The sequence below is a fragment of the Falco punctatus genome, assembly GCF_963210335.1.
Source record: "Falco punctatus genome assembly, chromosome: 7".
In the NCBI taxonomy this organism is placed as follows: Eukaryota; Metazoa; Chordata; class Aves; order Falconiformes; family Falconidae; genus Falco; species Falco punctatus.
Window position 1 is genome coordinate 67,626,117 of NC_137587.1, and position 26,031 is coordinate 67,652,147.

Consider the following 26,031-nt stretch of genomic DNA (forward strand, 5'->3'; position numbering starts at 1 on the left):
TTTTTGAGGTGCTCATATATTATAAGTACAATACAGGTACTTAGATAAAAACACCAACAGGACTCGACAGAAATAGCTTTAAAGCATTATATGTCAAGATATTTAAAGTTAGCTGGATAATTGTATCACTTTCATATTTAAATTATTCTATGGCATTCTAAACCTGTCAATAAAATTTGAATTCTGATGCTGATCAAAACCTCCTTGTGTTTTTCTCATGTCATAATCCCATTCTAATAAGATGTAGACAAGACAGCCCCAGCTCCACACTCCTGTACAGCAAAGTGTAGCAAATGAGTTCTGTCTCCAAGTACTTAGAAAGTTGCAATCCTGAAAACACGTGACATTAATGTACAGGACATTTTTAATTAACAAAGCTCTTAGGCATTGCTGAAAGATCCATTTTGCTTTTTGCTCCCCTCAGACTGACCTAACACGCTCCAGAGCTTTTTATTTACTTACACAGTGTAATTAGGACAAAGTGCTTCTGACATTTGCAAAGCTTTAAAAAGAGCAAAATTATTGACAGGAACTGTGTGAAAAACAATAAAATTTTAACTGCTCTTACCTGAAGTAAGAGCTCTCAAAGTTAAAAGCCAAAAACTTTACACTGCTTCTTAAACTATGTAATAGTTTATTCCTAAGAGCGTTCTCATTTCCCCTAATTGTTTAACATTAGTGCATACTTGCATATATCACTCCCTAACGTAAGGTCTGATTCAAGAAAGCACTCAGGAACTTGATTAACTCCCTCCCCAATGATTTCAGCAAAATTTTACTTAGGTACTTGAAATACACATACCTGAAATGACCTAAAATGTTCTGTATCTGCACTGCTGACTGAAATCAGTGAGAACTGAAAAATCTTAGCAGCTCTGAAAATCAGCTCTTAATATTACTACTGCAATACAACTTTAATTTGTCTACAGCTCCTCCAAAAATGACTTTTAATTGTCACATCTGAATCAAAGCTCTGTACATACGTATACAGTAGTCTCCACTTTCATAATATCCAGGGCAGCACTGAGATCTTCGCCGATACATAGTTCTTAGTCCTCTTCGATATGCTGTTTTATAACTTATTCTAAATTGCAAGACAGAAAGCCATTTGACAATATTGAAAATCAATGCCTACTGTTGGAATTATATTTGTGTTAAATTATAGTAAGGATAGCATTCAATAATTATTTTAAAATGCATGAAAGCTTTTGATATTAAAAGCCACAATAAAAAAAAAATCAATACTTGTTTTGAAACTTGAAATATAACTTGTATTATAAACACAATACTCATGACAGTCAATCACCATAGCCCTTCCTAGGACTGTTATTTCAAAAAATTTCCTCAATCCTAAATCAAGGGCAAGGAGTTTCTTCAAGAATAAATGATTCATTTCTGCACATCAGCAAGGTCAGTTATCATCAATGGAATGAACAGAACCTTCTACAGAGACCACTGTGCCAGCATGCTACACAAGAAATCACCATAGTAGAAACTCCTCTTAATACACAAAATGTGAAGTTAACCCCAAGTGATTTCTTCCTACTTGCTAATCCTCCCAAGGCACTAATGCCTTGCAAAATGATATTATAGTTCCAATTCAGTATTTAAAGCATGTTTTCCCCACCACAATATATAGTCCACATAAATTAAAAGGTGTTAAGTATTCTGTAGCTTTTCTAGACTTACTCATAGCATTAGCAGTGATACCACACTAGAAAAGGAATATTTAATAGAGAATATTTTAACAGTTAACACTTCAAAACAGTTTTGTTCATGTTAGTTTATTTGAAATTGCCTAAATTGAACAAAATCTATTGTCCCTCATGTTAGATAAACTGGTCGAAATTACACTGCTGCATTCCAGTCTACACAACAGTCCAGAAAGCACTGCCTCTCTTTTCAATTCCACATATTGTAAAGCAGAAGCTAAAACACAAAACCCCAGCCAGACTGCGAAGGTGCTGAACAACCTCTTTGCTACTGAATGCATGAAAGTTAAGGTAACAATTAACTTGCTAAACTCCCTTGAAAGATTGCAAATATTAGTGGATGCTTATTAGGATACTTTTCTACTGGAAATCAGAATGAATACAACAGCGATATCTCGCAGCCTGGGAAAAGTTAACTCTTTGGTATCAGCTTTCATTTAGTGCTAGAAATGGACCCATCCTCATTTTACCTGATTTTCAATACAGATTTGGGTGCAGTATTTCAAATATGGGTCCATTTATAATTATCACTAACCTCTGAGTGCCTGAATTTTCAAGATTTAGGAGCTGCAGGGACTTCCTACCATCAACCTGGATATGCAATGATCACTTGGAAAAGATAGTTGGTCATGTTTGATCATGTACTAAACACTTCCAATCACATGGCAGGGTGAACATCAAGGATACATACCCCTGAATGGCCCTGTAAGAGACTGACTACCATTAATCTCACTCCAATTTCATGCAAAAATCTACTTCAACCAATGCCCTAGAATGCCAAACACCCTGGCTATTGTACTAAAATACATCTTTCTGTATATATCATTAGAATATGACAAAAAATTGGATAAATAAAAGGTACATGAGGAGATTAAAAGGAAAAATAAAAGTAAAATTCCTGGGGATTAGCTCTTACCTATGTCTAGTGCACTTGAACCAGTTCAGTATGTCAGTACATCTTGTATAATAGATCTGATCAAAAGGATGAGCATAAGATTCCTGTACTGTCACAGCGTAGCTAGGAGTGGACAAGAAAGAAAGTGAAAAGCTGTTTGTTGCAACATGAAAAGCTTCAGTTTCTGTATATGGTACTCATCTAACACCAGTATGAAAAATAATTAAATCAATAGTCTTACAAACTTGGGGCATTATCAAAACCCAGAAAAGGGCTTCCTTCAACCACAGGTCTTTCTGAAAATTTTGAAAATGCTTCCAACTTGGGCTTCATAACTGAAATAGGCAGAGAGATTTCAGTCTGAGTAATAAACCATTCCCTTCTGGAAAAGAAACTTAATGTTGCTAAAATTCATGGTAGTTTAGAAGGTGAAAAGGGCATTTGGATAACTTGATAGTGCAAATTTTAAAAGGGAGGAATGCACCATGTTTTTAAAATGTCTCAGTTGCCTTACGACTGATTTTTTGTTTGAATTCCACAATGCTAATAACAGCTCATATTAACAGCACTGCCACATTTTGCTAGCATGATGTGATGCTCACACTTCATTTTATGATGAAGCAGCATCATTACTTCAAATATTGGGTGCACCAAATAGGATCATTTGTAAAAGGTTGAAGAGTGTTTATTTTTCTGCACAAATTTAATCCTTTTAATTTGTAGCAAAAATAACCTCAGAACTATCAGAAAACTGTAACATGAGTTAACTGGTATCTAGTTTTGGAGCACTTTGACATACAGTTAGAATGGGGTTGCCTCCCTTTGTACAAATGAATAGACATAAACAAAAACTGGGCAAATCAATTAAAAAACACAGAGCTCCAACAATACTAAGATGTCAGTGTTCTCCTCCCCAAAAGACTACTTATTCATGCAACAGGTACTATATTAATTACTATGATTATAGTGAAAGCATCCAAGTCTCTTACATGATATAGGAACACAAATCTTATTGACTTGTTAGTGCCAGTCATTTTAGAACACTGTATCGCCCTATAGTAAGTGTGCACTGCTTAAGAGACTCAATCTTGGGGTCTGATCTTGAAACAAGCTCTACTTTATCAGATCTACGATATCTTTAGAGAATGATACTGAAATCGTTCTAGGCAGGGTCAAGACCCAGGAATTAGATCCTTCAAGTCATTCATTACATTGATTGTCTTAATCCTCCAAGTGATTTCCTTCTCATCAGTAGGACTGCTGATGTGATTAAGCCCTGTGAGATTGCACCTGTAAAGTAATACCAAAATATTTGCTTGGAGGATCTGATTGTCTTGAAATCAAACATTGGACTATTACTGCCCTGCTAGCCACACCCCTTCTAGACAAGCTGAGATTCTACCAGGTGTTGCTTTTGCCCTTTATTGTCAAACCCAGCAAACTGTGATAACGTTTTTATTTCTACTAATACCAAAATGTAAAATATTTATATTGCTCATTGTTAATGTAAGACAGTAACACTTACAAATGTTGATTATTATTTTATGATTCCATTTGTTATCCAGCAATTGCCCTAACAATCTTTTCCCTTTGATTTATTAACATCTAAGTAACAAAGTCATCTTGGTCAGTACAACCAATCAATTTTGGTATTTAATTTTTGTTTCTTCTTGATTGGGTCTCTAGGTTGCTGACTTTCTTCAGACAAAATCAATATTTTATTCCTGTGCTCTGAATGCATTTCACCTCACAACACAGACTGCAAAATCCTCTTCCTGTAAGTCTTTGCTTTGCAGTTGCATTACATACAAACAGTTAATTCTATAATTAAGGCCTCTAAATTCAAAACACAGTGCCATTAAAGTATGATTGCATTTTTGCTCTTGTTAAGGGGTTTATTTTGCTAAAGTGTACAGTATTGCATATTTGTGTGGAACTAAACCACAGAACATTACTGGAGGTTTAGCAAATTAAACTTAAAGTGTACAGGAACTTTAGTCTCTGCAAACAGACCCTGCATAAATGTGAACCTATCAAAGCTAGCGGGTTTCTATGTTCTCATAAGAACTGTCCTGCACAGATCCACTTTTAGGAGTAGGACACTGTAACAATAGAAAGAACAAGAATTACTGGGGCCTTTAATTCTCAGTGCTTTCATGCAGATACTCTTTGATGCTGACACAAACTTGGCAGACACAGCCACAAAGTTCAGAACATACGCAATAAGCCTGCATGTTGCAGCAGGATGGGCTTAAAACTTAGTAAAAAACTCTAACAGTCTTGCCTGACAACAACTGGAAAAAAGCAAGACAGCCACCATTTCTCTAGGTCTCTCCATGAGTGCAGCCCTCCAGCTGAAACTATGGAGGAGCTTTCCAAAGCACAGCTCAGCAGACAGGTGACACAGGGGTACGCCGTCTGTACCACCAGCTTTAGAACCAATTCTTTGGGATGATCCGAATCCTCAAAGGCACCCAGAAGTACTATTTCTGTCACGCAAATCCATAGTCTTCTGTGAGGCAGGGTGATATTTAGCAAATTATAGATCTTATTTTGCCTTTTAAATGTAAAAATCTGAAACAGCTAGTAAAAAATATAAATGTTGGCATGTTATACATTACCTTTCCCAATGACTACAAACATTTGGATCATCTGGATTTAGGGACAGAGTAGTTCTGAGCAGAAAACACAGAATAAAGCCTTTTAGAATCTGCTTGAACAGCATATGTGCCACCATTGTTGTATCTAGATAAAGGAAAGAAAGTATAGCCATTAAAGACAATTTTGAAGAAAACATCCTTCTAGGCCTTTTCATCCCTGCTTTTGTACAAACCCAAATACTGTGGAGTTACTTACAAACTGAAATACTTGAAAAAGCAAACAACTAAACAGTAAATTTTTATATAAGTACAAACGCATTCTAAAAGGAATTTATACATTTTAAATTACTAAAACCTATTAATTTAATGATTAAGCCACCTGAGATATCAATACCCCCAATGATTCTTCCAAAGAACATTTCTGACTCTGATCATTTTTTTGCCTGGCTGTCTGCACCAACAAAATAAGTAACAAGTATTAAAACAATCTATTCTTCCATTAACCTATAGGCAAATGGAAAAATACTCAAATACCCCCTTTGATTTATTTAAATGAGTTTTACACATGTCAATATATTAGGCTAGATCTGAGACATATGTTTATTAGATGACTGAAGGAAAATCAATCCACTTTTCAAGTCTTAGAGGGGAATCACTTGAAATGACGGAGGCCAACATATTGGGTCACATTATGCAGAACACTAAACATGAAATAAAAATATTTGAATTGAAGCTAGAAACAGATTGTATAAAATTAGGTGTGGTCTCTTCATCACCTTACAGTTCATCTATTAAGTGTACCAACTTATACCCACTTATTGCTCACCGGGGGCTTTGAAACCCAAGTCATGGTGTTTGCCTAGAGGTCCCCAATGACATCAGTCAAAATTACAAAACAGTAAGGAAACACACAGCTGCTTCTAAATGTAACTGTATCAGAGGTGTTAATCTGTTAAACATTAAGTCAGTAAAAAATATTTTTAAATCTCCATTTCAGGCATTTACATCGTCACATAATCCACCATTCAAATCAAAAGTCCCAGAAATTGTTCTTGGCAACAAGACTGTCCTAAAAATAGACTGAATCCTCATGTGATCATCTAAAAAACACATGGCTCATTGCCTCTTGGTCCAGAACAGCAAAAGGGATGTTAAGGGGTTTGCTCTGCATGGCACTGATATACAGCCCAGCATAAAGAAGTCATCAGAAAGCAGAATGAACAGCAGAGGGATAGCCAGGAAAGCTGATCTGAAATTACCTCCTGATTCAAAGCCTTCTTAGCTAGTTCAAGGACACCCATTGCCTTTAGTGGATTCGAAGTCAAGTTCCCAATGGGAATAATAGCTCATCTTTTAAATTATTCCTAGAGCTCTGCTAAACCCGAAGATAGGCCTTAAGCCATGTAAGCCATATTAATGTTAATTAACATGATTTAATGTTAATGTTCCTCATGAAATGGATTTAAGTCTATGAGTGACCATTCTCTACCTGCAGGCTGTTTCAAACTCCCATGGCAACAATGCAAAAGCTTACTCTGGAAATTAAGTGGGCTGACGAGATAAGGACATGAGAGGTATCTCTGTTTATTGAAAAGACATATGATAGACTTGTCCTAGACTCTACTTCCTCCATGGAGGAAAAGTGCCTTGAATGGCTGACCTGCAAGTGCTCATGGGACAAAGGATCAACAAACCCAATGTCCAAAATCTCAGAGCTTGTCTGAGAGTAGAATCGAACTTTCTTTTAACGTAACATGTACCAACAGATGTGAACTACCCAAGTATGAGGCTCAACAAAAAGACAGACAGCCCTTTAATAAAAAATTTTCAAAAAATGCCTTTAATGTATTACACTAGCTACCATTAGAACAATACCAAAGTAGAGAGGACAAGTTTTTCTGAGCACTGTATTTTTAAGTTGCAAAAAAACCCCAGAACACCCCTTTCTTCATTCTCTACACCTTTGGTACATGGCAAGACTGAAAAAATAGGACTAGAGAAAAGCCTGCTTCTAATCAACAGAAATGGTCAAAGCATGAACAGGGCAAAACTGCTTGAGAAATACAATCCTTAAGAAAAGAGTGTGGGTGTGGGTGTGTTCAATCAAAACATAGTTCTGTGCTCCTAGTTTGTTAACTCCTTCAGAACATCAACTGCCTGGGTTTATCCCTAAATTAGAGGCAGAAAGACAGTCTGACTTCTACCTAGCGAAGTTTCCACATTTAACTAAAGCAGCCATATATTTGAATTCTATAGTTCTCAGAGATCTCAGTTTGTTCTTAAAGAAAACAATGTATCAGTTTAGTTTTAAACCAAACAACAAATCATCATTTATAAGCCTTAATAGTACACAGAACATTTGTTCGCAATGTATTTGAAAGAGGTTCAAAATCGCTAAGCTTCTAATGCTAATGCTATTTTGTTATCTGTTTATAAATGAACTGCTTTGTACAATTAGTTTTCTAACTTTCTAAGTCAGATCGTATATCAGAAACATCCAACTCTCCAAATACAGCAGAACCTCATTCATCTCAAGTGCCTCTTTTTCTAACTCAAATGAAATATTTCACTTTGATCACTGTTAATAGAAAAGACCTCATACCAAAATGGAATGGTTGCTATTACAAGATTCAGAATAAAACTCTAAAAATAGAAGCACATATATTAAAAACCAACATCAAAAAAGAATCCAGTAATGACATTTAACATACTTTTTTTCCCCAGCTTTTATTGCTCACTGTAATACATACTACGTTCCTGCATTGCATTTAATGTTTGGAACATATTCTCCAAGGCAGCAGCATCAGCCTTTCAGGGGGACAATGCCTGTAACTTCATTAAAGAAATAGCCAAATTATATAAACATTTCCAATGTCTGTCACTGCCACTCTCCTGAGAACAGGCAGCCTTTCAAGCTTAACAAGAAAATAAATGACACACAGGTCCTCTGTGCTATCCCTAAATAGACTCTTAACTTTTTGTCTTTCTAGGCCTGATTTTTCTTTTCAGGGGTGAAATAAGTCAATTTAGGTGCAATTTGGCAAAAAAAGAGGGTCTTCCAATCCAAAATATTATTTGGTGATTTTTTGCAAGTGCCTCACTCTCTGTTAATTATAACTGATTAGGTTAAGTATCTGTTACTCATTAAGCCATTTTCACATATCTTGCTACTTTTTGAATATTATTTCAGTATTTCACCTACAATATTGATACAGGTCACTGGTTCCATCACAAAAGCAAGGAAACACACCTTCACTGTTAAGCCCAGATCTTAGCTATAGAAAAACTAATAGTTTTGACATATTTGTCTGTGGATTCACTTTACAAAAATCTTTATTAAGGAAACTGTGTTGGGGTTTGTAAAGTGACCAGAAGATGTAGACAACCCTTTAAACTGGATGAAGTACAATAAAGTGTGGACAAAAGCAGGTTTGTTACTCTCTTTTGCAGTTTGTACAACATAAACTGAAGACGACAGTACCCCACAAGATTACAACCCACATGCAAAGAAAATAAGACTCCAAAGAATCCTTGTTGGGTGAGGCAAGTATCCTCTAAAGTTTTCTCTAGGTCTTGAGGACCTGGGTTTGGTAATATTCTTGTGAAAGAGGACTAGTGTATACTTTAAATGATTGGAAGAAAAAGGAAAAACAAAACCAAAACCACAGATTAAATTTCTCCTCTGCTTCATTGCATGACAGACTAGAAAATTTAACTAAAAATGACCACTCTAAGAATTGCCTGTTCATGGGCAGAAGTAATGGAACATTTCATTTTCACATTTCTGTCATAAAATATTTCGTAACATGACTTTGACATGAAATTCAAGCAGAATTTCTAGTCCATGACAGAATTCTAAATTTAATGCTTTTCTCTCAATTTGGGATGAAGTGGGTTCTAAACTTGGCAAAAAACCCTCATACGGTGTCCAGCTGTTATTAGGGAAAACATCTACAGAAGTGTCTTTCACTAGGATGCAATGTTCTTAAATCCTTATATACCTTTGAAGATCATTCCTTTAGATGTCTAAATGTATATGCAGTCAACTAAACCAAGCTAAATTTTTCCCATAAATTTTGATGCAATGTATTTAACAAAGAACCATTTTAAAAAGTCTTACCTCAAAGTGCTAAAAAATCCTAGTGGATCCTGTTTTTACAGACTATCAGCACATGAAGACACACAGCACATTAACAGGATAGCAGAAGAAAGCTCTTCGGAAATTGCTTGGCCCTGTAAGGAATCAATTTGAAAAACAGAAAACGTATGGAGTCAAAGAAAGTGTGTTTGGGGGAGCAGAAATAAATTAAGACAGAAATAAGATAAACCATTCCAAATGATTACATATCATAATTGTGCTATCAGACTGAAGGCCACTATCCTGCTTTCAGCCACAGCAAGTACCTAGGAAAGAGTGTAAGATGACTGCTGACAGTAACAGATCATTTTTAAACCTTTCTAGCTTCCAGCAGTTTGCAACTTTGTGACTTCCTCTGCCACAAGTGGTATCTTTGTGTTTAATCGCATGTGATAGATTCTATTCCAATAATTTGTCTAACAGTTTTTGGTCCACTAAAATGTAAATTTCAACCCCCTAAATTTAAATTTTAGTGCCAATAACATCCTGTGATGGTCTCACATCTTAGCCACATACTGTATGAACTACTTTGTTTTTCCCTCTGCCTCCTCAATTTGACTCCTCCTTGCTCCTCTGTTAGAAATCAATCACTGATTCTCAAACTTTGTTTTCTATCATTTCCTATCATACAAACAACTTGGTTTTTCTTCTTTAATATTGCAACAAGAAAGTTCAGTTTCTTTCAGGAAGTTTGATTAAAGACCTTGCAAAAGCCTTCTGGAAAGCTAACCAGATCTTCTTGATCCACATGTTTACTTCAAAGAGCTTTAACAACTTGTGAAGCCTTTACAAAGCCATATTGATTCTTCACAACTGTATTGTATTTATCAAGTAATTATCCCTAATTCTGTTCTTTATTTTAGTTTCTACCAAATAGGAAAATCTAGGTGCATCAAAATTAAAATGTATTCTAGTATTTCTGTATGAGCAATTGAGGAAAATGCAAAAGAATAGTTAAGCCAGAAAAAAAAAAGTTGGATTTCACTGAAGAAGCATTAAAGTGACTGAGTGTTTGCTGATTACACTATTTTAGTCTCTAAGTAGTAGCAAGCTTCCAACAAGCTGCCCTCTGTGGCATTCCTCCTTCTCATCCCATCTGAAATTTTCATGATAGTTTAGGCAAGGGATCATTTAAACACACACTTCATTTGGCTCTACATCAGATTTTGTTAGAAACAAGCTGTTATGAAAGCTAAATGAGGCCATGAGTTTCAAAACTGATCAGGATTTTTTTGGATGTCTCACTTTGTGATTAATAACTTGAGATACCACGAAAGGGCTAAAGAATATGCAGAGCTCAGAATGCATGCTAAGAAACAGGTAGTTTTAATCTGGGCAGGCAAGAACTAAGCCACTCAGACTCACTAATCACCTCTAGAAATTGTTGCCACAATCAAAAGAAATATTGCCAAAGACAGGTTGTGGTTTTGTTTTGGTTTTAATGAAAATTAAAGCTGTTTTAAACAGATAAACACTTCCAGTAAGGCTCAGGTACTGAACACAAAAGCACTGACAATGTGATTCTTGTCATCTGAGCACAGAGAAATTCAAGTGATAGAAGAACTAGCAGAAACACCAGACTACGCACCAGTTTTCTGGGTTCCCTCTACTGACATCTTGCACAATTAATGCAGGAAGATAGTAGACAAGAAGCTGCTTTTGTTAAAAGATGATATTTCAGTTAACAGGTTCTATTTAAGCCTTTATGACTCACTGTAATGAGGACAAATTATTATCCCTTACACACAGGGCAAAACAACTGGTCTATAATTTGTGCTAGAAAATCCATGCCGTCAGTCATATATTCAGCTTTTCCATGTTCTCCTTAAGCACTGCTCTCTAAGGGTTGCATGCATGTCTGCCTGTGATTTCAAGAAGGCAGTTCAATAGCTGGAAATACTTGGAGTAGATACAGAAGCCACTACTATTCACAAGTGTCCCTGACACCATTACTAGACATGTCTCGTGTCACCTGGAGGTGACACAGCCAAGGGGAGAAACACAGCTGACCAGGACAGCACAACTGCTATTGACTTCCAGCAGGTTTCCTTGACAGTATCCTGTGAAGGCTCATGGCACAGGACCAGTTTGTACAGTTCAGTTCCTTGAAGAGGCCAATCCCAGCAGTGGCACAAGCTAGGACCTACAGACCAACAAGATGTACAAAACTAGGAACTTTCTTACCTTACACTCGAGTTCATACGATGGAGACAAGCTTGTTCCTTGTCCTAGCCATAATGGCAGTGCCAATAGACTTAAGCAGAAACCGTAACTTTTCAGGATAAAAGTATTCTATGCTCTCTGTGAAAGTTAACCATGCTCCTCTGCTACTCAACCACAGCTCACGGCTGAAGTTACAGTAAATGCTGGGAATGAAACAAATTAAACAATTCTACGGTATTTTCTGTAGTTAACATGGCTTGGGAAATAAAAGAATAAAAGTAAAATTTAGAGATTTGCACCGTTTATGGGGAAGTCATCAAGGAAAAGTATGAAGAGCTCCATCCTCAGTCCCGTTTGCTTAGTCTTAGCAGCCGTCACCTCTGCTACATCATTCAGTGAAGTAGGTGCTGTTTAGTACAAATAACAGAACTAATTCCATTTCCCAAGATGTAATTTTAGAGGTTTTCTTTTAAAGACTTGATAAATGCACTGGGGTCCTAAGTACTAGAGTGCCCTCACAACTCTCCCTTACATTTTGAACCACAGTTGTTCAGTTTTTCAAAACTGGCTGGGGAGCTGATTTTAATGGGAACTGAATGTCCAAACCTCTTGAATTGCTAGAAGTTCCTAAGCTCTAAAATATATCAGCATGAGTTGCAATTGCTGTGGTGAACACTCTTACAGTTCCACAGGTATCTTATGAAGTCTGAAGATCTGCTTCAATGCTAAACACTCATATAAGCTGACTTCCACTGGAGTCATAGGGAGCTTGGCTAGAGCAGAGCAGGAATAAATAATGAAGTAAGCTCTTCCCAATCTATCAAATGTTATTTTTGGAAGTTCAGGATTGTTCCTTTGGTGTTCTCAGAGGAAAACTGGGTCAAAATACCACAGAGACATGCCACTAGGCAAGCAATACAGGCAATTAGTTTAGTTACGGGTAATGAAACACGTTTATCAAGACAAAGGCTGGCACGTGTTTAGGATTCAGAGGACCTGAGTTTAAAATCATACTGTCAAAGACTTAAGGCCTGACACCAGGTTAGCAAAGTTAGCTAGACTGGGGTAGCTCAAATTCCACCCAAGTTCTGCATCTAGTCTTTTCTGTAGGCTAGCTCTGAGCCTTCAGAGGCACCCAAACACCATCCAACACCAGGCTTTGAAACTTCAGGGGAAATTAAGGACATACAATTTCTCAAAGTCTCAGTATCTTCCACAGAAAATGGGAAGATGAATGACCAACCTGCCAGGTGCTTTAAGAATAAGTATATTACAAACTGAAAAGGGATTAGATACTGAAGCAACAAGATATAAACACATTTGGCATTATCCATCCAGTCTATGAGATCAACATCAACACACAAAGAAATGCAGACACTTACTTTATCAGTACTTACACAAGCTCAAATCCATGCACACTTGTGCAAAGCACAAACACCAATCCAAGAAGCTATTATTCATTACAATCTAGATTTCTTTTTCTTAAATAACAGTTAATCAATAGTCCAGCAGAAATTTAATGAAAATAATACATTACAAACACCTAAAAATGCTGCTGAAATAGTGCCCAAAAACAGATAATTGCTGGCTCCTTTCCAGAAAGGTCAGCTTGGGAAAAAATTATCTGTGATTTTCTGCCCATAAATTTGTGCTTTTACTCAACTACAAGTGTAAAATTGGAAGCTAGCCCTTTGAACATTTGGCCCTTTAAGTTATTAATCCAAACTCAAGTCCACTGAAATGTTACTGTTCCTTGTAGTGCCTAAGCCCTGAACTATCTTCCAAGCCCTGCCAGTTAGGACAGGGAGATGGCTGACATTCCACTGGCACTTTCTGCCAAAAGCAAGTTGGTGCTGGCAGGCTTTGAAGGCAAAATCCTGGTACGCTGCAGTATTTCAACAAAAGACGACCTCCTGCAAGAAATCCTCCCAAGCCAGTCATCTCTGAACCCTCTGAATTAAAACATGGTAAACAAGAAAAGTCAGAAAGAACCACTTTATGCATTTGCTTGCTTAACCTTCCTACTCTGATGTCCCCATTTAACGCTGTAAGGGGACGGAACAGGAAGACAGGCAGTGCTGTAGTGTCCCCAGTACTGATCCCAGACTTCTTGCATAGTCAAATTTTAAGGCTGCTGAAACTGTGTGGGGAGTCACATTCTCTACTGATTTAACAGTATATTTATATTCACTATCCCATGCATATTTCACATATCCCTTCACATACAGTACTTCAGAACAGAAAGTAAGCTGACACACATCAAAAAGCTGATCTCCTGAGAACTCAAGTTAGCTTGCTTACATATAGCCACCCACCTAATCCATGTTCAAGATGTCAAACAATTACAACATATGCTTCCTTAGACATTTAGAGCAACAAAGACCTTGTATCCCCAGAACACCCAGGATAAATAAAGCAACCTAAGCGTTACAGGCATGCCCAGATGAGGAATATGTTTCTAAGTATTTAGCTAAAAAAACCCAATCATTCCAACATAATTTTATTACAGCATTTAAAGAGTGCACATGAAGTTGACCTGAAAATAGGAGTAACAAGCAATGAAATACAATACATGCAGTCAAATAAATTAAGTATGATTCTGTGAAGTGCTGTGAAAGTCAGAAAAAAAAGTGCTGTTTGAAAATATAGAATATCCTTTATGGTATATTTTTAAAAATTGCTTCTATTTGTCAAGAACAATTGGCCCTTTCTTTTTGTCTTCATTTATCTCAGAGGAAAATAAAGCAAAACAAACAACAAAAAAGTCCCAAGCAGAGTGAACAGCTGAGCCAGGGACAAATTAACTAACACAGATTGATGGCTGTTGATCTACAGCAGCACTATCACATCCCAATGCTATATCTCATATTTCATTTAAAGACCTGTCTTTTCTTTTCCAGAAACTGTGCAGTATTTATGGAAGAAGGCTGATTTGCAAGCCTTGGAGCTGCACTGAGAAACCAGATTCGTTTTTTTCAATTTGGTTTTAAAGTTGGTGAATGCCTTGAACTTTTAAGGTAGTAATCCAAACAAAATGAAATTGAACACTGGAATAAAATGAATACTGAAACTAAACATGTATTTTCAAAAATGCTGCAGGCAGGGCAAAGCTTTTTATCTTCAGTTTCTTCCATAAGACATTAAGAAAATAATGTTTGCTTCCTATGCATCTATACCTTTACTAATCCCACTGGTCCAATAACATATATATTCATCTGTTCTCTGGGTTTTCCCAGTGCTTTATCCTCCCTGGCATTCTCCGTTACAACAGCACTCAGATGTTCTCTTCCTGTACTCTATTTCCCTGTTAGCCTCTTGAAAATTTTAACTTCATAACTATTAAAAACATTGACTGGCCCATACAGAGTATAACTTTTTCTATTAAAGTCTGCTAAACAGCAAGACAAATCTTAAATCAATTTTTAGATTTCTAATGACTTAAGAATTAGAGTGGCTACTTAAACACTGCCAGTTTGATTTGAAATACGAGAGGTTTCCTCAGAAGCTGCAATAATCCTTTGTGCTTTCCTGTGCTTCTTCTGGAACACTATCAATAGTGGAGGAATGGTATTTGGTTCAATCATGTCAAAGCTAAAAGCCTAAAGCTAGGAGTCCATGTAATTTATCTGATTTTCAGAGCATGCACAAATATCTCTATGTGAGAATTAGGCCAGTTACTTAGGTGCCTAGAAATAAACTCTAAGGTTTAGGCATCCAACATGGAAAGCAGGCTGAACCGATTTGCCCTTCTCTAAGACAGAAAGCTGAGGCCATGGAGGAGGTCATGGTGTGTGAAGAAGGTCTTTGCAATTACTGCTGGTCACCGCTATGAAGGGACATGCTGCAGAAATATTGCTTCACAACTATCCACCAGCTGGTCACATGTGCTGGTAACAAGGAACCTACTCAAAGTGCCTAAAGCTAGTCTCTCAATACACCTCTAAAGAAAGCTTAAGATGCATATTCAAATGTGAGGCCAGGTTTATATCCTAGCAAAGGCCTGGCTCCATGTCAAGTCAAGACTCAGACACACATCAAATCCCTTCTCCATGCGTTGATTCCCCTGTGAGCCCAGCTGTGGACCAGAAAAGAGGAGTGCTGTGCCAACTGGGCTGACCACGGGGCTCAGGAATATAGGTCACTTCAAGAAGCAAAATATCTCTGCGATCTAGACTTAAACTTGCATCTCTCGACCACCCACCACTGACTGTAAACCTTAAAGCTATATAACCAAGGACAGTCACCATGAACAATCTTCATTCAGCTACAGAGCAGTAGCCAACTGCAACTTCACTAAGATGGGTCTCAACGGGTTAAGATGGGCAATAGCAGCATCTGCAAATGCTCTTTCATAACATCCAAGTCTTACACTTCTGTGCTGGTTTTCTCCTCTGTGCAGAGTGGAGAGAAGAGGAGACTGCAGCCAAAATTCCCAGCAGATCCAGTCAGTCTCCCAAAACATCCTCACCTTTCCAGGAACCATCACAGACACCGTTAGAGCAATAACTGGAGAGATAAATGAGAACATGACCCCAGACTTATTTAATTTTACATCACTATGCAAAGCTCTTGACTCTGCTGTCTCCATGACCTACTTTATCTATTGTTTATTTCTTTTCTTTTTTTTTTTTTTCCAGGAAATTGTTCATTAAGGATAAAAGCACCTGGCTTACAGTAACAGGGCACTGTGCAAAGTATCTGTCATAAAGTCAGGAGAGGAACATTCATAAATATATCAAAAAGAGCAAAGCCATAAAGAACTGAGGGGCTGCAGGGGACTATCTCAGGCAGAATGAAAGCAAAGAAGATATAAGGGCCAAGGTCTCTACTGGTGTAAATGGCTGAACTCCATTGAGTTCACTGTGCCAATTTGTATCAGGAGAGAATTTGGATCTACCAGCTCAGTCATCAGACACAGATGGTACTGGAGCTACTCAGGTTAGAGCTAGTATTTTCCTTCTGGCAGAAAATCAGTAGCTAGAAAAATCCCTATGGACAAAACCAGATCTGAATAACTGGTGCATGCCACTACCTTGCCTTCCTCTTCCCCCTCCTCCTAAATGTGGCACTGAAAACTTATTTAACTACTTTGAGAAAAAATGTTAATAAAAATTATAGGAGAGAGAGAGTTTATGGGGTAATTTTAGGGCTTAACTTCCATCATTTTACAGATGTACTAATCAAGTTTTTTCACAAGTTAAGACAAATAAAGTTTTCTCTCTACATTCTTCCCTCATCAAGATCTTATATATATATATATATATCATCTGCTAGGTCTTTTTACTCATAGCCCTCCTTGTAGCTTGCTCTCACATCCACAGCACTCAGATTAGAGAACTCTTCCCTATGCGTGCTTTATTAATCCCTTCGCAGAGGCATAAAAATAGGAGCTTAAAAGTTGTTTTTACATTTTTTAACTCAATGTATCGTAAACTTAACACAGCTTACTCTGTGTTGATATTATCCGAGCAGATATCACTTACATGTATGCTGCTAAACAAAAACAAACATAATGTAAGTCCTCCCGTCCACAAAATAGGCACACAAGGTAATGGCTGGCAGGAAACAAGTAGTTCCCCATTCTTCTCTCCTCTCCTATCACATATAATCTTCAGCACAGTAAAGCATAAGCTTTGAGACTCTTGTATTGGTTAGCATACTTGTGGAAATCTTACAATTGTAAGCATGAGCTAATCATCATCTCCCTTCCAGAGCACAGCAATGATGAAGGTCTTTTAAGCTTCTCACAGACTGTTCATCTCCTTCCATCTACCCCTGTTCTTTAGGTACGTCCTGTGAGTCCTGTTTCCCTCCTCAGCTATTTTTCTGACCTCCTCATTGTCTTCAAGGTCTTATTATCTTACACACTGCTGCCAAACCCCCCTCTAAATAATCCCATTTAAAATTGTATGGGCACTTCTACCAAAGATCAACAACCACTTTCCACTTCCCCTTCACAAAACTCACTTCAGGCAATTGCATCTCTATTTGTTTAAACTGCAACTTCACTAAGTCCATCTCCAAGGGAACCTGTGCAGTTTCTAGGCTCTTAGCTACAAGTTTTAGCATCTGCTGGGACTCCAGGTTGCCATGCGTTGCAGGGTGAAGGGTCACAGTCTTACGATTTGATGATCCATCCTTTACCACAGAAGAAAACAGTTTTCTCTGTGCATAAAAATGTTTAGGAACAGTGGAAGCAAGACTGGTGGTTATAAACTCTCTTCTTGCCACACATTAGAATCTTACTAGCCTGCACATTACTCATCTATCTTAGCCACCTCTTCTTCCTCCCGTCTTTCATCGCACACAGCATTGCTTCATTTTATGGCATTCCTTTCTTCAAATAGGGAGAAGCTGAACTAGATCTTATCTCTTCCTAAATCAACACTTTACATGACTTACTACTGTTATAACTGTGACATACAAAGTTGAAGATGTTCAACAGGTATGTATGAGCCAACTCCTTGGGACAGAGTAATCACTGTCCAATTAAACAACTGACAGCTACAAGGATAAATAGATAAATACAGCACAAATTTGAATAAATCATCAATTACTGCTTTATATCCTGGGCTGTTCAAATAACTCCTGAGTTGCTCCTTTCACTGATTCTTGAGAACTATGTTGATAATACACCTTGCAATATCCTTTGGATTTTCTACCAAGCAAACAAGAGTGTGTACTGGCTTTCTTCCACATAAAGATGGAACACAGAGCTTGATTCCCTACAACACCCATGCTTTCAGACCTGTGATTGCTGCCCTGTTCTGAATCCCCCTAGGAGAGTGGGTTGCAAGTCAAAACAGTACATGTGTCTAGACTTCTGGCCTTATGCTCTGCACCTTGGAAATTATTTACCTTGTTCTGTCTTAAGGCATTCTTACTTCACTACTTGTTTCAAAAAAAGTCTCTGATATGAACTAGGAAAATAAAGCTAGTCTTGCAACCCACACACAATAGCAAGAACCAAGAGTTTAGGTCTCAGGTATTACAGCGATGAGTGCTAAAGAAACAAGTAGAATAGAATAAAGCAGTACTGTGTACCAAGCTCACTTGTCAACCAATGGCTGTGTGTACACTCTGAGCTGCCCTTGCCTCAGCCTTGCCCCTGGTAAAATGGAACAAGTCCTTCTTCCCAACATCCTATTTCTGACAGTCTTTCATAGAAGAAAAATAGATGTAAATGCACAGTGTAATGGTTAACTATTAATTGTTAATTATTTTTCATAACTTATGCTGGCCAGTCTCATCTACTGAGGAACAAAACCTCTTCATCCTATGCCAAAGTAGACAACAGACACAAATGAAGTACGGGGATATGATGTGTTTTGTTTGTTTGTTTAAATTTGGAGCCCACCCACCAGCCCAGTCATTCATTTTTCAGACTGATTCTTTATTTGCTAACTAGCAAGTCAAACATCAGGTGGGAGTAGGAATGAGTAGGTGGGAACCAGAGCAGTCAGAAGCTCTTAGAATGTTACTCGAAGAGCTTGAACATATGAAAATTGAAAGTTGTTTTCGAAAAATAAGAGTAAACAATTCTCATTTTTTCAGACACTTTTTTTTAAAAAAAAGAAATATTGACTCTGGCAGAGTATTTTATTGTCTGTAAGTTCCTCCTCAGAAGGATTTGGTCAAAATATCCCCTTCAGATCTTATAACATCTCAATGAAAACAGGCACAAAAAGGCCAGCTGGAAATATGGATGTTTAGCTCTAAAAGATGTTCACACTTTTCAATTTAAACAAAATATTTACTAGCAATGTATCACCTTATTATCATGAATTGAGAGTAAATTGAAATTTCATGCAACTGAATAGGCTAATTACATACTCAGGCACATGCTTTAAAAACTAGGCTTTTCATGTTCTTAAGTATAAGCAATTAAGGGCAAGAGTAACATTTCATGATTATGTCATTGATCTAAATTCCTTTTCATTTTTCTATGAAAGCACTTACACATGTGTCTTACATAAGACACATCTGAGGTCGCTCCTGTTTCTCAGATCTGCATTTGTTCTAATCAAATATTCACCTCAAGACTTGGTGGGGTTTTTTTTAGTTTTTTACCTTCACATGAAATTAAAATTTTGAAAGTCTGGATCTATCATTAACTTTGAAGAAAGTACTAAAAACTCATTTGAAAAAAAAGAAGTCATAGGGAGCTATGGGAAATTCTGTATTAGACTGGCCTGCTAATTAAAATCAACCATGCCATATTACTTCCAGTGTTCAAAAGTATCCGCCTACAGATGTAAAATATTTTCGGAATGATTAAAATCAGGAGTAAAAAATCCCAAATCTCTTTCCTCTTTCATGTGGAGCCACACAGAATGCACTTTTTCAGATTTCAAAGTCCATTAAAACATCACCTTTGAAAACAGATGCACAATCAGGCCCAGAAGTGATTTATGCAAGCAAGATGTTCAGAACTGCCAGGAATTGCTCATGTTCAAAGTACCCCCAGCAGGCTCAGTTAGGTCCAGTTTGTATCACATATAATTAGGATTCTTCAGACCATAAAATCAATATATAATTAGTAAATGTTATGTTGTTTCTCCGAATCTTGCTACAACTTATCTGTCTTTGATCAAGCAGAGCTGACTGCTAACGACATGTAATGTTAATTAATGAAAACACATGTGATAAAAAGTTCTTTGGAAAATTATCTAATTAGGTACCATAAAAAATTAAGTATGTAATAACAGTAATTTATGTTCATATCAATGACTATTGTTAAGGAGACTCTAAGAAGACATTAGGATTACAAGTCATCTTTAGCTACACTTACTCTTGCCTTACAGAAACAACTTCTTGAGTTAGTGTGTGTACAACAGATGACCCAGTTCATTAATGAGTTATGTCTCATTTATAAAACCAAAGTCTGCAAGTAAATTCTTCCTCAGCTGTGGGAGAGCACCAACAGAATATTTTAGGAAATCCACTTATCTTTTGACAATGGATGATTGACAGCAAACCATCACAACTGAAGTTACTGACAAAATAAATAGCGGAACCTGCAGAGATAAAGCATAGATTTCAAAAGAATTACTACAATCCTTAGAGAAGAATGACTACAGAAGGCCAAAGTATTTAATAATCTCATAGGAATGCAACATTTTGCTACCAATCACTTTGACTGTCCGAGAACCCAGCTAATGAGAAACATTTATATTTAAAAATATTCCAATTTGATGTAACATGTCTAAGTAAGTTTTCGTGATTGTCAGGCACATGGAGAAAAGCAAAAGGAAATTTTTCATTATTATAAAATGCCGTGGGATTCACCAGAAACATTTTATCAGATTTAATATGTCTGTTTCTAAACTAGAAAGGAATGGTAGAATAAATGCATCGTATTAACACCATAGGGCAGCGTCTATAGTTAATATGTCATGTCAATTAGCTCCCATTTCCCAAGACATTTTGTCTTTGATAATATACATCCTAATGCTCTTGCTTAATATTCACTACATATAGTAAATGAACCTCTGGGTTCAGTGAGATTATTCTAATACCAGACTCTGAGCATACACCTTACTTGCAACAACTTTTTCCAATACAGATGGAACACTCCTCATATTATGTCACTTTCCTCTCTGATAAACGCACAGGGTAGCATAATAATATTCAGAAAGTCTAAATATTTTTAAAGCTGCTCCATTAATGCCTCCTTGTTCAGTGGCACGCTATTGTCAGTATGAGCAGGAAACACTGAACTTACAAGTAAGCTAAGGTTTTCAACTATTTAAATTCCTAGGAAAAATAAGACACACATGGCGGGGGAGGGGGAAATTAGAATAATCTTGCTGCATGGTCTAGCAGTTTGGTTTAGTTTGAAAGACGAAGTATGAAATTGCTGAGAGCAGGATGTTGGCTAAATAGGTGCCACTTGTACTTGCCCCAGATGTGATGGAGCTACCATGCTGTTCAATACAAAGTGATTAATGATTGCCTGCAATCAGCCCTAGAAATCAATTGGCATTGAGTGACATAATGATTCTATGACATCATATAGCCTCACATCTGATGCTTGTTCTTGGACACATTTCTCCTCATGCTGCCATTTTTGGCACTGTGAGTGGTCTCAGAAAAATTAGGGGCTTTATGATGTTCATGAATAAACAAGTTTTCACATGACAGAGGTTTCTATTTCTTTCTGCCAATTTTTTTTTTCCTGTTCATTCATGACCCCTCCCCATCACCACCCCTCAGCATGTCAAATTCAACTACATGAGCAGTGCATAGGAAAAGTATTTAAGGTTCGTCCTTTATTTTGATTAATAATTATGATAGACTATAGGAAAACCATATAAAAGAAAAGGAAAGAAGGTGCTATGGCTAGTAGAATTGCAGGTGTTGTGAGCCATGTAAATCCGTTTCTCAATTTCAGCTGTACCATTGTTGCATGAGCAGACTATTATTTTGTCACTATTTTTGGCACTATTGATAACAAGTTTCTCCAAAGCAACTGTTCTAAAGCAATTAATGTTTTTTAATGACCCCAAATTCCCACTCCCAAATGCATTTTAGGATGCTGTACATGGAAAGAAAAAAAAGAAAGAAAAAAAGAGTGACAGCAGACACTGAGGAATAAAAGGCAGCTTCTTTAATCTGTTTGCATGTGATAGGTTTCTTCAGACTTAATTACCATAGTGGCTGCCTTTACATTTGTTCAAGTTTAATTTTTTTTTTTTAAATAAGGGGGACAGCAGCAATACATAACATGCTAAATTAAGTCTCACCACTCCCTTGTACAATGGTTCTGACATTTTTGTCTCTGCATAAAAATACCTTACTGAATCAGTCCTAGAACAGCATTGCACTTCATGTTGGCAGTTCACAGATGTCCTATAACCTGTGACTATAACGAGATCTCTCTTCTCATCTGTCATGCTCAAATTATAAACCTCTACCTTACAGCAAAGATTCATGTACAGTCCCCGACTGTACATCTTTGCATTTGTTCTACTACATTTCTTGCTGCTACTCCAATCCACGAAATCATCCGGTTCTTCCTGTATCACAATCCTGCCCACCTTGGTACTGAGAAGCTCATTTATCTCCTAGATTAAATATGGAGTACCATTCTAGCAAGCAAGGAACAGTCAAGAACTCTGGTACCTCATAGCTTTCATAGATGAAAATCCCATAACACAATAAATGAGCAAAAGCTTAGTACAGTCTACAAGGTCCCATGCAGCCATTTAGTGTATAACGTAAAATTGTAATAGGCCGTATCTGGAAGAAGGTTCTAATTCAATCATTCAAGTTACAGAATTCTTCTTAATCACAACATTGCCTTATATCACCAGAATTTACATCTAGAAAATGGAAACAGAGTCTCTGGGTTCTGCATTCATATTAATTATAGGCTAAAGAGTATGCATTTCTTCATGGAGAATTAGCTAGATGCTCCTGATTGAATATATAAAAGCAAAAGTAAGCTTGATAAATCTGCTCCTGTATTCCATTATTTGCAGCTCGCTTCACCATAAGTTGTACTAGTATAAACAACAGAGAATAACTCCCGCATGATAGTCACTGTAAGTTTCTAAAGAAAAAGTTCTTTGGTCCAGCTTGTAACGTGTTCTTTCAGCAGATGCACACATGCCCAGCACAGAACACCTGTGGCCACAAACAAGCAGTACAGTACAGGCAAGCATGTGCTAGGAAACCAGGCATCAGTCGGTGCATTTGAAGCAAATGATAGCTTAAGTCTTAGTAAAGATAGAACAACAACATAACTGTCAGAGCAATTTTCCACATCACTAGTTTAACACCTGAACTATTGCTTATTTTTGCAACTGAACTATTCCCAGTTTCTATCTGTTCTACTATGAATCAACATCAGTTCTGAGCTGTGTCAAAAACAATGTTTGCCTGAAAGAGCCAAACATACCATGGCGGAGGTGGAGACTTAATGAGGAAACAGTAGTTCCTTTAATAAATAAATAAATTAGTTGGTTCATTTTCTGTAAACATTTGGGTTGTAAATAACTGTAGGCTTCATAGACAGTGTAGCATTAGACTGCCTCTGACTTAACGTCATAAAGATTGAGTTAATAATTTTAATTTAATGCTACCATAATTTTCGTCTTTGCATATGAATATAATCTTATAGTCTGTTACCAGCTATTTCAGGAATGTAGCAGAAATTACAACATTCTTACATCTTCTATTTTTCAATAGAACAACCGGCAAAGCATCTCTACTTGTCAGGCATTTTTAAAGTTTTTTCATAGTTAACAGCAGTGCACAAAGCAAGTTTGACTTCAAAATAAAAAACAGACAACTTATTTAATATACTAATTTTCCAGATTCAAAACAGTTTAATTATTTCCATGGTCTAAGAGGACTCAAAAACAAACTGTGAGGTGTAAAAAAATAATTTATTTCCAATGGTTAATCCTTCAAAAAGCCACAGGGCAAGAGACTCAGTATGTAAAAATCATTAATGGAAGAGTGATTCCTGAGTTTTATTCTTAGAAGCAAAGAAATAGGCTACAGCTGGTTCACAGAAGCAGGTAAGTTCTGACTGACCTACTGTGTGGACTGTTGCTCACATTGCAACTCTGAAAAGGCTCTTTCAGAATCTCATCAAACTACTGTTGTGGGGAAGATCAAGTTCAACTATAATTTTCTGTAAAATACACTTTAAATGGTTCCATTCATACTTTTCTACCTGATGTCTTTCTTCAAGCTATTTTGATTCATAACTGTTTCGATTTTCGTGAAACTGTCCTCAAAGAACCAAGTGAATATGCTGTTCACACCACCGACTCTTCATTGTCCAGTTATGGATGGAAACACAGGAAGAAAAGCAGGCAGTGAGAAGCTCACACCTAACTACAAAGCCTGGGTATGTAGTGAAGATCCACGTCCTACAAGGAGCATATACAAGAGGGTGAAATCCCAGCCCGTAGCAAAAATACTAGCAGACAAGGCAAAGAAAGCACCAACTGCCAATACAACCTCTAAGAAAAACAAAATATTCTCACAGAAGCCTAAAGCTTCCCACAGCTGGGCAGGTTGGAAGCCAGTATCTAGCTATCCTCATTACTGATACAGAAAACATGCTTACTCCATGACCCTACAGCATGTGGATTCTGGCACAGAATCTCAAGGACACTTTGTGTCTATAGATTTGTTTGCAAAATATTATGCAGAAGAAATATAGCTATAATACTGGTAACATTAACTTGTTCTCTTTAACCTTACTAATAAGGAATCCTGTAGAGTACTGAAGATAGCAAGCCCACATATATGAAGTATTTCTCTTTCTGAAGTGCATGGTAAGCCAAAAAGTTATTAGGCACCAGGCCAGCAGGAGGAAACAGGAACAAATGAATGAATGAGTAGAGGTAATTGTAGCACTTACTTGGATTAGATGCAGATCACCAATGAACTCTTTTGCCACTTGTTTTCTCCTAAGGGAAATTTCACTTTCCCAGCTTTAATTTAATCATGGGGAAAATATGTCAAGTATTGATTGTAACTAGAAACTAAAGTCTTCTACAAGCATGTACACATTAACACTATCACTCAGACATGACCTGGAAGAAATCCTCTGTTTGCCTTTTTTCATGCTGATTCCCACTTCTTCCAATAGATTGGAAGAAGTCTACTGTCTTCTACAGAACTGCATGTTCAAGCTCGTAAACATCAGTTTTGGTGATCAGAAAGTCCAGGAAGGAATTTGTTAAAACCGTAAAATTTATGTTGCTTGTGATGCTAAGCATAACTAAAAAACACATCTTCCAGCTATGAAATCAGAATACAATAAAGCCTCTAAGGAAGTACAGTCAAATCTAAAATAGGAGAATTTGGCAGAAACACTCATGAAAACCCTAAAATGGTGCTGTTTGTTCATGACCCTTGAGAAACAAAAGAAAAGAAACAAGTGATACATCTACAATGCATTAGATCGCAAAGCAGGAACAGGAAATTAATACTGGGAGATTTCTAAAAATGACCCTCTGCCACTTCCTCCATACTTGCACAGGCCACACTCCCCGCCCTTCAGTCTTTAGTCTGTTCCAGATCACATCACAGTCACATTTTGAAACTCATCAGTATTAGAGAAAGGCGGTATGTAGTTTCAATTCCCTGAAAAAGTTCTCAAGATTACAAAAATTTCCCATTCTAGCGTGAAATGAATTCAGACCTTTCAGAGGAGAATAGCGAATGCCTTTGCCACACATCTATGTTATAGTTTATGTTATATAATAGCCCCTAAACTCATTTAGACAGGCAGAAGTTCAAAACCCTGAGCTGAATCTAGAACAACTATTTGAAACAGAATCGGTTCCCTTCCAAATGTTAGCAATTTGAGATGCACAGCCTTTCTCTTTTTGACCAGAAAATCACCCTTGTCAAAAACATTACACATGCTCTGACAAAAAGCTAGCTTCGTGTATTACCATCTTCTGATTAAGAAAACGTTACCAATTAAGTGTACTCATTCCTCATTGTGATCAGCCATCTTTGATTGCATCCCTACTCAGATTTCTCCTGTTTTCA

General features: G+C 37.1%; 1 protein-coding gene across 7 annotated transcripts in view; it reads right to left on the reverse strand.

The window, feature by feature from the left end:
* Positions 1 to 26,031, reverse strand: part of MEGF11 (multiple EGF like domains 11) — a gene marked incomplete at its 3' end in the record, with an annotated part of 303,133 nt that overhangs the window by 208,793 nt on the left and 68,309 nt on the right. For 5 of the 7 annotated variants that reach the window (XM_080396939.1, XM_080396937.1, XM_080396934.1 and 2 more), the window contains exons 1-3: positions 5,229 to 7,539; positions 2,629 to 2,730; positions 984 to 1,084 (exon numbers count right to left, since the gene is read on the reverse strand). In XM_080396939.1, the coding sequence (XP_080253065.1) occupies positions 984 to 1,084; positions 2,629 to 2,730; positions 5,229 to 5,422 (397 nt within the window). In that variant the 5' untranslated portion in view covers positions 5,423 to 7,539. Of the gene's footprint in view, positions 1 to 983; positions 1,085 to 2,628; positions 2,731 to 5,228; positions 7,540 to 9,327; positions 9,441 to 26,031 lie in introns of those variants that run through there. The other 2 variants (XM_080396936.1, XM_080396935.1) reach the window with 1 other exon arrangement.